The 15,567-nt window shown below is 44.6% G+C and overlaps 1 protein-coding gene across 3 annotated transcripts in view; it reads right to left on the reverse strand.

Annotated features, from left to right (window-relative positions):
- The window catches only part of ATP8A2 (ATPase phospholipid transporting 8A2), a 2,139,258-nt gene that overhangs the window by 1,367,876 nt on the left and 755,815 nt on the right, over positions 1–15,567 (reverse strand). For all 3 annotated transcript variants that reach the window (XR_014967690.1, XM_085621612.1, XM_085621613.1), the window contains exons 14-15: positions 11,115–11,203; positions 4,266–4,310 (exon numbers count right to left, since the gene is read on the reverse strand). Coding sequence is in view for 2 of the 3 variants with exons in the window: in XM_085621612.1 (XP_085477738.1) it covers positions 4,266–4,310; positions 11,115–11,203 (134 nt within the window). In the remaining variant the exon portion in view is untranslated. The remainder of the gene's footprint in view (positions 1–4,265; positions 4,311–11,114; positions 11,204–15,567) is intronic.

The raw sequence follows: 15,567 nt of genomic DNA on the forward strand, positions 1-15,567 counted from the left end.
GCAGGCAGAACCCCCTTTATCCCCGGTGTGCCAATACGTGATGATGTCCGCGGGCACGGTAAAGGCGGTCACTTGCCTTTACGGTAGACTGCTCAACGAGGGGCTGGCTCCCCTCACCACCCTGAGAAACCGATGGGAGGAGGACATTGGCAGGGAGATCCCGGAGACGACCTGGGCTCAGTTGGTGCGGCGAGCCTGGAAGGGCACACGCCACGTCCGCTTTCAATTAGTCCATTATTATGTGCTCCATAGAGCATATTTGACCCCGGTGAAAATCAGGCGATATTTTGCTACGGCATCGGCGGAATGCCCCAGGTGCCCGGCCCAGGAGGCGGACCTTCTCCACATGCTGTGGGCCTGCCCGGGACTGTCGGCCTATTGGGAGGAAGTGGGGAAGACCCTGGAGGAGAGGACGGGGCGATCCCTTTCGTTGGATGCGGCGGTGGGTCTCCTGCACTGGTTCCCTCAAACCCCCAAGAATAAAATATCTAGTAAATTCATTGATTTGGGGCTGCTCCTTGCTAAACGGGAGGTGACCAGGAACTGGAAGGCACGGGTCGGCCCGACGGGGAGCCGGTGGCACAGCGAATTTTTGAAGTGGGCAGCAGGGGAGAGCACGCTTAGATACCAGCTAGCTTGGAGGCAGCGTAACGAGAAGGCCGAGGAGACAGTGCTGGAGTGGGAGGTGCTAGTGCAGGCCCTTAGGGATTATTGCGCCCCCGGCGACGCCGAACGTGAGGAAGCGGCGCGCCCCGAGTCCCATTAGATGGTTGCACTTCTCAGCTTTATTGGTTTTCCCTATGGGTCCTCTAGAAGATCCGGTTGCGGTTGATGCCGCGCGCTGATGGCGGGGGGGGGGAGGGGTTTTCCTGGGATTGGGGTGTTTTGAGGGTGGGGGGTTCTTTTGGAGTTATAGGCTTGTTTAGAAAAGCAGATGAAGGACAATGGATCTTCCGGGCCAACCCCGACATCCTCCGGAGCCCCCATTGAATTTCGCCGCCCGACCCCAGGGTTGTGGGCTGAATGGCTGTGTAAGCAACATCCGGAGGGGGATGGAGGGTTGTGTTTCAATGCTTTGGTTTGAGATATAATATTGGCCGATCATGTAACGATTTACTGATTCCTGCAATAAAAATAATTTAAAAAAAAAAAAAAAAAAAAAATGGATAACTATGAGCAGCTCTATATGACAAAATCATAATCTCTGGAGAAGTTACATAGATTATGTTTTAGTTGGCGGTTCCACCCACCGAATTAGGATGAGACTGCCCTATGGGCGGTCGGAAACATTCATTTTTCCATTGCAGCTTGTGCGGAAGCCGGAAAAGAGCCACAGCACAAGCTGCAATAGAAAAATTGGTGTTTTCAAACATCCATGCACCTTGTGCAAGGCACCATGCGGTGCCTGCACAGGCACCTCCCCAAACGTCGGACCACCATAGAAAGACATACGGAAAGAGGCATCATATTCCCTGCGGCGGTGCCCTTAGCAGGCACCACCCCTATTGTAGGGATTTCGGTCCCACTGCTGCCCCAATGGGCTCCTTGAACAGCAGCGGTCGGTCCATACCCCAGGTGCCTCTGACTGCCGAATCGTAAAACAATTCCTGCCAGTGAACTGCCTGTCCTGGTAAGTGGTACTTCCATTTGCCCACTTTACATCTATATTCTTATGAATAAGATTTTTGTTATCAGACAAATATGTTTCCATTATGGATTCTATATTTCATAGGATTTGGTAGGCTGGATTTAAGGAATTCTTTTATCACCTAATCATTGCTTGTTTTACACCAATCTACCCTGAGTAGTTTATTCTAGTTGTTGCAGAACTTTCTCTGGAAAATAGGGCCAGTTCTGGGAAACTTTCCATGACTGCCTGAGAAATTCAACCTTTTTTTCATATACACAGCCATTAGTCACACTTAGCACTTATAGCCATTTCTTCCAGCTGGAGACAATATCCAATGACTGTAAACACAAACTTACACACCTAAAAATCCTACACAGATTGTACTTTACGCCTGCCAAATTACACAAATTCGACAGCACTAGATCACAAGTGCTCCCACTGTCACCAGCCCCAAGTTGATTCTTTCATCTTGTATACAAATGCAGATATGTTGCTGCCTACTGGAAGGACATGTTAGTTATGCTATCCAGTGTACTTGAGTAGGGGTTCCAAACATGCCAACATGATACATGTTGCCAATATACCAAGGTCTGTAAGATACCTTCTTGCAATAGTATTACTGCTTGAGAAAAGAGAAATAGCTCATCACCGGATGAAGGGTACTGTGCCTGCAATAGATGGGTTTCTTAAAAGCAGCACTGTCTGAAATATAAAGGCTGAACGGTCTACTACTATGCAGCCTATTCCATCTAGACCTATGGCTATATTGGGCCATCTGCGAATATACTTGGAGCAACAGGATGAGGTGAATGGATAATGGGTACGCGGATGCACCTGACCATCTATCCACAACCCAAGAAACCCGCATTCTGAGATTGTGGAACTGCGCATATGATTGCAATGAGATCTTTACACAGGCATGATGACAATATCTGCCATTGGATTTAAATCCTGTGCTTATCCACAAAGCCGTGCACACTCACAAACTGGTTTACTTTGATGAAAACCACTCCCAAGCTGGTCATGCTCTCAACATGCAGCACCATCAAATTGGTCCGAGAAATGGTGTGAACAACTTCTCTGTCTTAAAAATCAATGCTGATGTAGACAATTGTTTTGTGTGGTAAAACTTTACTGGTAGGCTCGACTTACTTAAATATACTATTCAAGAAAATAATCCAAGCAGATCATTTAGAGATAGTGGCTTAAGTTTATTTGAAAGATTCTCAATTATTCAATATTTAATTGGTTCTCTACAGAATTGAACGTAGCCTATGACTGTAAAATGGCACATGCTTTCAATGTTTTCTTAGGGAGCAGAGAGCCTTCCACCTCTGTGATGATGCCCTGGCTCACTAGCAACGTTTGTGCATTCTTTGATATTTGAGGATGGTACTAACACTACCTAGTTCATAAGTCAGCAACTGTTATTTTTGCTATTTTTGGTAAAAAAATGTGTATGGCATACCTTGCGAAAAACCAGTGCTTAATTTGGGCCAGTGGTTTCCAGTGCTCAGCACCAGCACTTAATCATAAACACCAGCACTTTTCATAAGCACGAGTTAAGGTCATATTCAAATTAATTTATGGTAGGCACAGGGAGATCAAGTGATTTGCCCAGAATCACAGGATATTGAGCGGAAGCTGAGACTCGAACCTGGTTCCCCAGGTCTGAAGTCACTAGCTCTGGCCATTGTGCCACACCCTCTCCACACTTTTAGGGTTAGTAGTTGGTCCTGTTTTAGGCAGTGCTATCAGGAAAAATAGGCTGCTACGAGCTGCCTCCCGACGAGAGTCCCGGCATTTTTTTTAAATTATTTTTTTTAAAAATGAACCACTGCGCAAAGCCACTCCAAACTGATATTTTGATAGTCAAAAACTACAGATGCCCTCAAAGCACATTTCAAATTTTAGGTCCATGTAGAGCAAGTCTGCTCGGATTTTTTTCTTTCTTAAAATTGTTTCACCAACTAGAACTTCGAGAGACGACCACAAGGGAAAATAAAATGAATAATTAATTTTACCTTATAGTCATTTCTCGAAATCCCTCCTCACCTGGCCCCACCGCTCATACCTGCAGCGGCCGCGGCTGGAAAAGCCATTGCTACACAGGCCATGGTATCTGGCGCGATGGGAATGGCCGTATCTTCGAGTGTGGTTTTCCCTGGAGCTTCCCGTTATGAGCTCTGCAGGTCAGGATGGGAAGCAAACTGTAATCTCTCATGTTTTCCTCTTTTCTCTAAGCTGCATACCTTGAAATTGTTTTTCCCACACAAAGTATTACCTGGTGAATTTCACTTGGGGAATACCATGGCTGGGAGAGAAATTACCACACAATCAAAATGGGAAATTGGGCACCGACAAGATTTGCATCAAATTTCCCATTTTCTGCGCCGCTCAGAATGAGGGCCAGAGAGACTTGTGTTGATGTTGTTTTTGAGACCTGGCCATAGTTTAAAATTATTTACCAAACACTACAATAAAAAAGGCAGGCTTTTTACAATAACGCAAAACAGATAGAATTGCTTTACAGCTATGTTGAATCACAAATCATAACTGTTATGGAATTCATCATTTAGAAAATGACCTTTTATCAAGAAATTAAGAGTTTCAACTAAGCACTTCTCTAACATACCTGAAATCTTCAGAGGAGCGTTCTCTCTCCAGGTCAGGAAAATGACTTAAAAAAACAAAGATAAAATATAATGTTAGAGAAATAAAATGACAAAAACAGTAAATCTTTAAAAGAAAATGAAAACTAAGTATATTTTCATAGAATGTATATGTTGTAATTTAACACTGAAAACTGTAAAGTTCAGAATCACCAATTTCTATGATATAATACAGTTTGACACTGAACTTTATCAGAATAAATGCAGGCATTTGAGTAAATCATATGCACTATAAGAATAACAAATCTTCAGCATAGGACAATGTGCAAGTATACATTGCACATACAGTCGTACAAGTTGCAACTTAGCATTACTATACTCTCTCCGTAGCAGGAAAGAAAGCCTTCTATTTTGGTGTGAATAACACGAGTAGGTATAGCTGCATGATGAGCAATGTTACATTTTGACTTCAATGTACTGTGGTTTATTTCTGAGATTGGTATGTTGGGACAGAAATGACCCCTTCATGGCACACTGGCATGTACCCTTGCTTTGAGTGACCAACTGCATGTAAAGCGATATCCTGACTTATTTTGGCCCTGGTGTCACACTAATCCAGCGGATCGGCAGGGGCCTAGATCTGCCCCTTATAATGTGAAGCCCAGGACCTGTCCTGTGACCTGGAGGGATGCACCAGGTGTGCCCTCATAATACTGTACTTGTCATGGGTGTAGCACATTAAGTGGTGGTGGGAATGTACCATGTTTTGTTGTCTTACAATTGACCAGCCTTTCTAGCTGTGTCACTGTGAGTGTGGCTTACAGACCCCTCTTCTGTAAAGATTCGATTTTATGTGAAACCCAGAATTTGTGCTAACATCCTGTGTGTATGTCAAGTGCATGTGCATATATAGCGTGCGTGTAATACATGTGTGGTAGGAAGACGGAGTTTGAGTACTGAAAACAAAATCTTCCATTTTGGATGCCTCTGGTTTAGCATGGCACAAGATTGAGGATGAGGATGGCTTGCCCAGACAAAGGAAGTGTATTGTCCAGATTCCTGTGGAGGGTGTAGATCAGATGCAGAAGTGAGTTGGATGGAGTCAAGGACAGCTTTATAAATTCAATAAAGGCCTTTTTAGCAAGGGCTCCTGATTAGCTATTCCTGAGCACTGCCATTTGGTTGAAGGTAGGTGGGAAAGGGACTGCAGTTTGTTACTCAAAATGAGGAAGTTCTAGGTCAGATCTGCATTTTGGTTTGTCTGTCCCAGATTACTGCTTCAATGAGGCTGATGACAGCCAGGTGCAGACAACTCACATTTCACTGTGTCCATGTTGGATGGTGGTCCTGCTTGGAGACCGCATTAGCGCTATCTGCTGTGAAAAGCATCCCTTTACGCAAAGGCTGTAACTGGAGAGCAGTCTGAGACAGACATGTTGACACAGTGGAGTCACAGCTATATTCTGGAAAATGTGTATAAAAGTGAGAGTCAACACATTCCACTTTGTTCCTGATTCAACATTTTCATAACCACGGACGGGAGCTCTCCGCAGAGTAGTTGAAGGACTGCTGTGTAACTGTAGGCAATTTCTGCCTAGCTGTCAGTCCCCCAGAGGTAAGAAGCACCTAAAATATGCACTTTCTGTTGCAGGATTCAAGGGTCTGCCCATTGGCTAGAAACCTGCCTGCCTGCCTCCCGCGACAGGTAAGAAGTCTGCCTGTCCCTGCCAGAGCAGAGACTACCCAGGAGCAGAATCTCAATTTGTTCCTGGCATGAAGAACACTAACAAAAAGCATAGCCTGAAAGTGCAAAGCCAAGAGCAATGCGTTCTATAAATTGGTTTCTTGGTCTCGCTCTTCTCTTCCCAGTGAGAACTGAGCCCAAACCACTGCTCAAATTCGGAAATCTGTGTGCCCCGGGCAGCCCCTCAAAGCCACAATTTGGAACTGCCACTATTGCGAGAAGCACTAACAATACTGAGGGAAATCTGATCACCTACAAAGGCCGGGACTACCAAGAGTACACACCCACAGACTCATTGGCCTACTAAGGGCCACAAATGCCTTACCATAGAGCTCATCTGCAAACAGCCAATGGATGGCGACAACTGCCAAAAACTCTGCACATGCAATGACAAGTCCTGCTGTATTACATTCATCTACCAACCCTATTCTGAAACAAGGCCATGTATGCCAAAGACCGCCGTTTTAATCGCTGTAGAACCACCATGCAAGAAAAAGTGCAGCGTGCTGCCTCAAACACAAGAACTTGAGTCTGTTTCTGAGCATACCAGCAAGAGGGTACAGTGTTGGACTGGAACAGAAAATAGGCCCAGACTCCATAATAAAAGTGGCCCCCATCACTGAATTAGACAGCAAAAAAAGTGTCCCACGTTTGAGTGTAGAGATCCACTGTATACGTGTTTTACAGAAGACTCCATGGTTTTGAGCTTTCTGCAGGCAATGTTTTTTTTTTTTTTAATAACGGGAATCAACAGTAAAAACTGACCCGACAGACCATAAAACAGGCTCTCAAGCAGCCAAAACAACAGCTCACCAACTGACCTACCAGATCAGCCCATCGGGCACTGCCTGATTGCCCCATGGGCAAGTCCTACCCTGTGGGGGCACGAAGGAGTGAACTGACTGCTCATCTGAACCTGTGTGGAGCATAAACTACGGTTGCGCCTAATTTATTCTCGAGGACTACTGGGGACTATAACTAATAGGGTCACCCAGGAGGGCGAGAGCATTGGAGTGGGGAGGGGCATCATCGCTACTACCATGTATTCATACATTTGGATTGTATAAAAGTTTTACTGTCTGACAAAAAAAAATTCTCATACAAAAAAAAAAACGCACTGGGTTGAATATTAATTCATTGTGTCTGCTGAATGATGTGTGTACTGATAAAGACCTATCAGCCCTGGGTTTTGGAGAGGGAGTCGGCCAACCGCGTACACTAGTTTACATTTCGCATATGTTCACTTGTATTGATTTCTCCCTTCTCTGAGCCTGCTTAAACATGAATGCATTAAAAATTATTTACATTGTGCCGTGCTACGATTATCCGGGGACTGCCACAGTAAACTAGGAATTACAGTACAGACGCCAGGGCCAGTGCTTTGCCAAGGTGGGCACCGCCATATTAAGCTTATCCACAATATTTCATGATTTACCATCAAAATGGAAAGGCCAGCATTATAGAAAGTGAAGGCACTATTATACAATGGATGGCCTCAATAAGTCAATATATATTTCCATTGTTCAATGAATGGCCACAATACGGCACGAGTTACCATCAAATGACCCAAACTGCGACTGTGCAATGGATGCCATCACGATGCTGAAATTACCACCTTTTTGCCAAGGTCAACATTATGCCCAAAACTGAACAATCATAACATGGATAACCACAATAGGCCTAGAATTACAACAGTCCCACCAGGCCAGCATTGATACCCACAGGAGGGCAAGAACATCTTCCATCATGCAAGGGTCAGCATTTTACTAAAGGTGGGCATTATGCTATGGATGCCCACAAGTTGGAGGAAATACCATTATTAGGCCCAGAGCAACTTTTTACCAGGGTTAGCAACGTCTTAGTAATGCTCACACGATTCCAGAATTTATCAGAATTGTACCAGGGCAGCATTTTCCCAGGGTTTGAATCATGCAATGTATGTCCACAGGTCAGCATGAAACACCGTCTGTTGGGACAGTTCTTTGCAAGGCTCTGGAGAGTCATGCTTTCCTGTCCTGGGCTTTGTTCATGTACGTTGTGTCGTAGTTGTTGATTTTCCTAGTGAACTCGACAATTATGCAAGTTTACGGAGGGTCCTCTGGTTTAATGCAGAAACCCCACAGCTGCTCTGTGCATCTGTGATGATTACCGATTCATTGACCCAGGCTTTGCAGCACATTGTGGTCGTGGTAGCATGAATGGTGATAAAGGGACAGACCTTTTTCACTATTCCCCACAGGGAAGCTACCCGCTCGCCTTCCTCAAGCAAATATTCTTCGAGTCTCCCTTAACTAGGGCACTTTTCCTGGCAAACATGATGAACATGTCTTGAGGCTCTTACTCATTTTTATGCTTGACCGTCGACTGCATTAAAGACAAACTTTGAAGCACAGCCTTAAAGAGGTCTTAAGCCGTAGCGGTCTGGGCACACTTTTGCTAAGTGCACTAGGACATCTTTGAGCACTGCTAGTCCTAGAAGTGTAGATACAGCCTTGTTCTCTATGCACAATCTCAATACCTTTATTGCGATGAATGAATTAATGAGGAATTAGGTCATTTGTAATATGCATACTATTTGCACGACTTAAGTCTCCTGGATGGCAACTCCTTCATTGATCATATCATAAGTGTCCGGGGACCTTCGGGAGAACCAGCCGTGCTCAGAGTTTGCCCTGCACATCTCAGTTTGATACTTGAGGGTGGTGGGAAGACATATGAGAGAGCAAAAATACAGAGGCTAAGATTTCCAGAGTCACCATGAAGGTCACTGCCACATACTATGTATAACAAGATCAACTTGGCGACACAACAGCAGGTCAATGACCCCCCATACTGGAAATTCAACTCAAAGAGGTCTGGGACCTAGACAGGTATCTAATGAAAACAGCGCCATCTATGGCCATGGCTGGAGTATCACACATGCGTCTATTATTAGTGACAGGTCAGCTATCTTCTTGAAGGCAACTGTACAGTGACGGACTATATGAAGATCTCTTCATCATATAAAATAGCCTCATCACACACGTAACCTAAATACTACAGATGACCATCACAAAGATAGCATATATTCACCTGCTCAAGGAGCACACCACTACTGTGGCTGAATGTCTCGTTTAAGCATCACAGGCTTGTTACACCTGATCACAAGCAGCGAAGGATGGGCCTATACATACACATCTGAGGCCACACAACACGCAAGAATTGCTTAACACAAAATATATGTCTGTCTGTAGGAGTTCTGTATTATAGACAAAGACCAGGAAACAACCAGGTTAGAATTGAATGTCAGACGAATAGACAATCCATCTAAAAGGATGGCTTCTGTCCTGCCAAGTAGGGATAATCACATTCAAGATATGCTTCCCCACGTTAAGCCACTCAACAAACTAAACAAATCTCTGACCAACTTCCGGAGAGCTCCACTCTCGGGTCTCTGACGATAGCAGTCCTGTTATCTGGAAGCACCAAGATTCAGAACATCTCATTCTCAAAACCAAATAATCACAAGCCAGTCTACAGACCTCAGGAACCCTCGTCCGGATGACACAAGAACTCAAAGACACAGTTAAAGCACACCTTTGATGCCTCTTAAAACAAGAGAGGAGCTGTCAATAAATATGACCTATCCCTGTCTGACAATGTATATTTGTCTGTGTTATTTTATGTTTAGTAGTTATTTGGAAACCCCCCTATAGACCTTGTTTTGCAGGAACATATATAACACGCATTGGCAAAGCTAATATGTCTGCAGCTTGCTGCTGGCCTTTTGGCTTTATTAATGCCTATTTTGCTTATGAATGTTTCTTTGCATGTTTATTTGCATGAAGATGCGAGTGACAAACCGCTAAATAGCAGTGTTTGTTGTGACGCTGGGCTCTCACCTAAGTGAACCCAGCATTGTGTAAGGCACGTTTTTATTTACACTTTATGTAAAAATACCCCTTGCACCAGTAGACCCTGACACTGAAGGGGACTTCTTATTGGTTAGATGTGCACATTTTGGAGGAGCAGTAGGCTGCCATTCACAATCCAGTAAACCAATGGCTGAAGTGGGCTCTTCCTGTGACCCATGCTGAACCCTGTGGTGAGCGGAAGGAAAAGTGAATGGCACCACCAGTGGATAAAGAGGGCTGACCGACAGGCCCTATTTGCAAGGATGGATAGTATATAAGCTTTTATTAAAAACACAATGTCTTGGCTAAAGCCAGGCTTACAAATGCTAAATAAATAAAAAAGCGCATGTTAATAGGAGAAAAATCACAAGCCACCGTGCCATACAGGTCTTCTTTAAGCCAAGATGTAGAAAGAGAGTGCCATATATATATACTTTCCTCACCAACCTTGTTATAGGTAAATATTCAGATCATACATCTTTTTACAGGTAAGGAAGAGCACAAAAAAAAAAGATAGAAAGTGCCATTTCCTGAAGGATTTTAAGCATTTGTCACGACTTTCACACGAGTAGGCTGCCCGTGGATTGCATTCTAGGTGGGAAACCATATAGCATGCATTTATTAGCAGTGGAAACCCCTTGGAACAGCCTGTAGTGAGCTAATATCCCTGGCAAACCTGGTAATGCAGATAAAGTGAAAAAATGTTTATTAAGTTTTCGTACTACGCAAACCACACAATACACACTACGCACCTAACTCATTAAAATACAGTATAACTGAAATAGCAGACTTACAAACCGATTGATAAATCAGTCATATCACTGTAGAATATTATTTTCATCACTCTTTAAGGTTAATTTTAAATAGCGCCAATTATTTGGCCTGAGGACATTAAAGCCCCTTTGCATAAATACTACTGCCAACAACCCTAAAAGTGGTTCTGTACAAGGACCTGCCAAGGACACATGTATGTAATGCATTTTCCTCACTTCCGGTCTATTACTCTCTTTCTCAAATAATCGGTTTCTTACTTTAGGAGCAACAACATTTCAACAACCACCTCCTTAGACCTATCTAAATAATTGAGTCATAATAAAAAAAATTAAAAAATCTAACTCTGTACCAATTCAATGGTCATATGCACATAAAGGAAAACCGACCATAGTAGCTTTGCAATTAAGAAAGGTGAGACCCCAATAAAGATAAAGGATTGTGCTTTAATAAGGAATACTTACCCATACGTAATACCAGCAATGCTGCACTTCTTAAAGTGCATAATGTTGCAGGTTAGAGTCCCCGTTTTGTCAGAAAATAGATACTTCACCTAGAAAGATAATACAGAACAAAATGAACTAAAAGAAACAGAGTAAAGGCACATCTGTACAACATGAGAGACTACAAGCATACAGTCCTCAATATGAATACAATTGTGTTGGATCTGGCTGTTTTTGAAGATCGTTGCCAAACTTTTTGCCTTCCTCCAGTATTTCCTCGGACCTGTTTTTGTTGGCTTTATAAACCTGGGCAATTTACTACTGCTGATCAGTGCTAAAGTGCATGTGCTCTCCCCTGTAAACTTGGTATGATTGGCCTACACCTGTTTGGCATATTTAATTTACCTGCAAGTCCCTCGTACAGTGGTATCCATATACCTTGGGCCTGTAAATTAAATGCTACTGGTGGGCCTGCATCGCTGCTTGAGCCAACCACAGACATAGGCTTTCAAACCTGTCTCAGGCCTCTGCCACTGCAGGGACTGCGTGTGCACTTTACTGCCGCAGTGACTTGGCATTTAAAGTTACCTGGCAAGTCTAGAACTCCCCTTTTACTACATATAGGTAACCCATAAGGGAGGCCCTAGGTAGCCCTATGGGCAGGGTGCTGTGCAGGTAAAAGGTAGGACATGTGCCTTTGTTGTGTGGCATGTCCTGGTAGTGACAAACAGCCTCTTTGGTTTCTCACTGCTGTGAGGCTGCTCCTCTCATAGGTTTGCAGTAGGAATTCCCTATTATGTGTTTCAATTGTAATTTCTAATCTGAAATGAGTGGCGTTGCCATGTTTGGTATGTTTGGAATAGAGGTGATAAATCCTACTTATTGGTGCAAGCAGATTTTTCATTACTATTTTTGAAATGCCACTTTTCGAAAAAAGGCATTTCAGTGTGCATTTCTTTGTGCTTTGCAGCCTGACTCCAATCAACATCTGGCTTAGACTGATAGGGGGCTATTTTGTGCATTCACTCTAAATAGTCACAAGGGGAGCTGAGATGTGTCCTGCATATCCTGATGAGCCATCACCAGGCTGATGGGTCTTCCTGGGTTAGAGTGGTGGGAGGAGTTGTCACTGACACCTGAATAGGGCTGAGCCTGCCTTTCACAATTCTGTCTCCACTACTCTGGAGTGTATCTGGAGCCGGGGCTGGGATTGAATGGGGGTGTTGTGCACTTCTCAAGTTTGTTTGACATTGCCTCCAGATCAAAGACATTTTGAGTGTAAGTACACTGGCTCTCACACTATGAGTTTAGACACTGCGTGGGACTTGTAACCGGGCACTGCTGGCTCTACATACTGCACCAGAGGATTGCTGTGCTGCCAGGAAAACCACCACTTGGACTTTGGTTTGTGTGCTGACCTGCTGGAAGGACTGTCTTTTTGCCTACAAAAACGCTCTGTGCTGGTCTGTTACCCTGCCTTTGGTGCCACCCCCAGTGCTCCTCAGGGGCTTGAGGGCATATCTCCCCCTGTCCTTGTGTGGGGTCTCCCCCGTCCTTGTAAGGGGTTCAGAGATATTGCTTGGAAAAAGACAGTGAGTCTGGCAAATGTCAGCTGTTTGACACCCCCCCGTGCGTGTTGAGAGCTTCAACTTTCCTGGGACCATGCGTGCTTCCATTATGGCTGTGACCGGCGCATGTGTAGCGCTGTCTGGGGAAGCCTGAGGCATGGGTAATTTACTGCATGAAACAGTGCATGGTGAATGCCTCTACCCCAGCCGGCAGCAGTGGTGAGAAGGTGCAGTGGTGAGAAGGAGCTGCCTAAGCATCTCCCTACGTGACCCCGGCATTGACAAGTTGGCTAGCAACCTTCAGCAGCTGAGTGCAGACCCGCCCAACTCCCCAGGAACGAGGATCGCAGCCAAAAGCCTCTGCAACTGTTGAGTTCAGTGTGTGAGGCCATCATACCTCAGGTACGCTGCTGCAGGACCCACGCAGCCGTTCTACAAAGTGCTAGTGATTGCAGGGAGGGAAGAGACTTTTGTGGTGACACTCAGGCCTCCACGCTTGATATTTCAGTGGGTGTCCCCTCCCCGTGTACCACATACCTTGGGGGGCACTGTATTTGGCTCCACGGACGGGGTGAGACCTCGACGGAAGGCCCAGCTGAAATGATTCGAATTACCACATCTCATAGTAGGCCCACAGGTGGTCCTGCAGCCTACAGTGTACATGTGCATTGATCTCCAGAGAGGCTTACAGTTTACCACGTAACCTGTAATAGAAGCGCTGGGGCGCTATATCTGTGTAATAAATGTGTTTGGGGTGATTTATGATGAACTGTGATGGCATACAGATCCACATATGGTGATTCATGTGTTTTTCGTGTTATAACCAAACTGCTGCATTTTCCAGCCCTGATGTTATGATTTATGTTGTTTTCTTCCTTACAATGATAGGATTACGAATATCATTTCAGGAGCTGCATATTATGTACATTGATGGTGTTTCTATGACGTGTGCAGCATATACGTTTTTACTTTATTGCACTAACTGTGATGTTATGACAATTGCCTAGTTGGCAAAACGATTTATAGTTTATGTCATGTTTAGTCTGTGTGTTATATACAATATATGGGATTGTTTTATACAACATTGTGTAGAGTCTCTTTTGTGGTATATTTATTGTGTCATTGGTGTGTGTGTGTTGCGTAAACATTTACACTTTGCCTCTGCTCTGATAAGCTACCATGGGTGTGAAAGGGGGTTTTCTTGGGTGTCTAACTCCCTTACCCTGACTAGAGTGGTAGGTTCAGCCTGGCTTAGGTGCATACCCTAGCCAACCAGAAACCCCATTTCTAACACATAGTAATTTCGATTTTGCCACAAACTGACTTTCCTGCCCTAATAGGGATTACAAGTATTGTGAAAATATTATATTTCTGATTCATACGTAATTTTTCTAATGGCTTTGCCTGTTCTTGTTACAAAAGTGGCAGAACTTTGTGCAGGAAAACACTTCAAAATTCTGAGTTTGGAACAGAGTAAAATATTCGTTCATAGGTAATTTTACTCTATTCAGTAGTGCAGAACTCGAAAGGAGGAGGCATCCAATACATTCTACTTATGTATTTACCATTACATGGTAACAAAAATTGTGTTAGGATATAGACTGATTACGAATCTGATGGGGATGCAGAATTTAATGCATTTAGGACCTCACTGAGGTCTTTAGAGGAGATCTGGTTAAGAGTGAAAGGGGAGAGGTACAAAACCAAATTTTCCACAATGGCTGGAGGGAAACTGTCAGCCTCAATCTCTTATCTTAAGTGTAAGATTTTGTCAATAAATTATTTATAGAGATCATTACTTATTAGGTCTCGCCTGGCGTAGGCTCTGTGCATGCGCAGTCTCGCTGGCAGATTTAATGTTTACGGGTATTTTCTGTAAGGGGCTTTAAGCCCCGCCCCTCTTTTCCATAGGCTGGCGTCACCGTTTATGGTAAACGGTGGCCATCCATTGGAACAGAGCTGTGCATGACATATTTGCTCGGCTTTGTGAGCCGTCCCACTTGGACGGGCTCGTCTGAATTACGTTCGTCGCAAAAGGTTTCTTATCTTTATGGGGCCAAACACATGGCCCCATAAAGACAAGAAACCTTTTAGCAGGCGAGGCCGTCCAAGTGGGATGGCAGAAAAAGCCGAGCAAATACTCAGTGTGGCCCATCTGCTCTCCATGGGTGACATCTTCTACCTCCGAAACATACACCGCCTGTCCACGCCTTTCAACCCTCGGTGCAGGTAGCAAGTGAAGGCGCGGGTGAGTGAGTGCCAAGACCGGTTATTCACGTTTCTGTACGTTCATTTCACGCCAGAGAGACAGTCCTTTATTCCCGCAGCGGCCTGCCTGTACGAACCTTTGTATGTATATATATATATATATATATATATATTTTTTTTTTTTTTACCCGTTAGCTGCTTTTTTTCCATTCGGTCATGTCCTGGTGGTTCGGTCTAGAACCCGCTTCTTTCCCGTCGTCGCCACTAAAGTGAAACTTTAGCCCAATTTCGCTCCTCAGGTGAAGAAACAACGCTTCGTTAAACTGTTTTGCTAAACCTTGTCCAGTTGACCACTGTAACGGGGGTCTCGGCGGGGATGGGGGGGAGGAGGGGGGATCCCCCGCAGTGCTTCACACTCTGGGTTTCATTAACTGGAAACACAATGGCCGTGTTTTGTGTTACTTTGAACTTGTATGTCTTCCACATTAGCACAGTTTTTTTGCACCCCACATCTGCCCCCCCCTGGCGGTTGACGCACCAGTCGGCACTTCACACACCTGCCGGCACCACCATGGGTGGTCACATACTGTTCATGTAACGAGGTGTGTTTATATAGCGCCCCACCGTTTCCAGCTGTCCTTCGGCACTTTTGGGGTTTGTGGGTGTAGTGAGGGACTGGGCACAGCGGTAGACTGTGA

Source organism: Triturus cristatus, chromosome 8 (genome assembly GCF_964204655.1).
Source record: "Triturus cristatus chromosome 8, aTriCri1.1, whole genome shotgun sequence".
Classification (NCBI taxonomy): domain Eukaryota; kingdom Metazoa; phylum Chordata; class Amphibia; order Caudata; family Salamandridae; genus Triturus; species Triturus cristatus.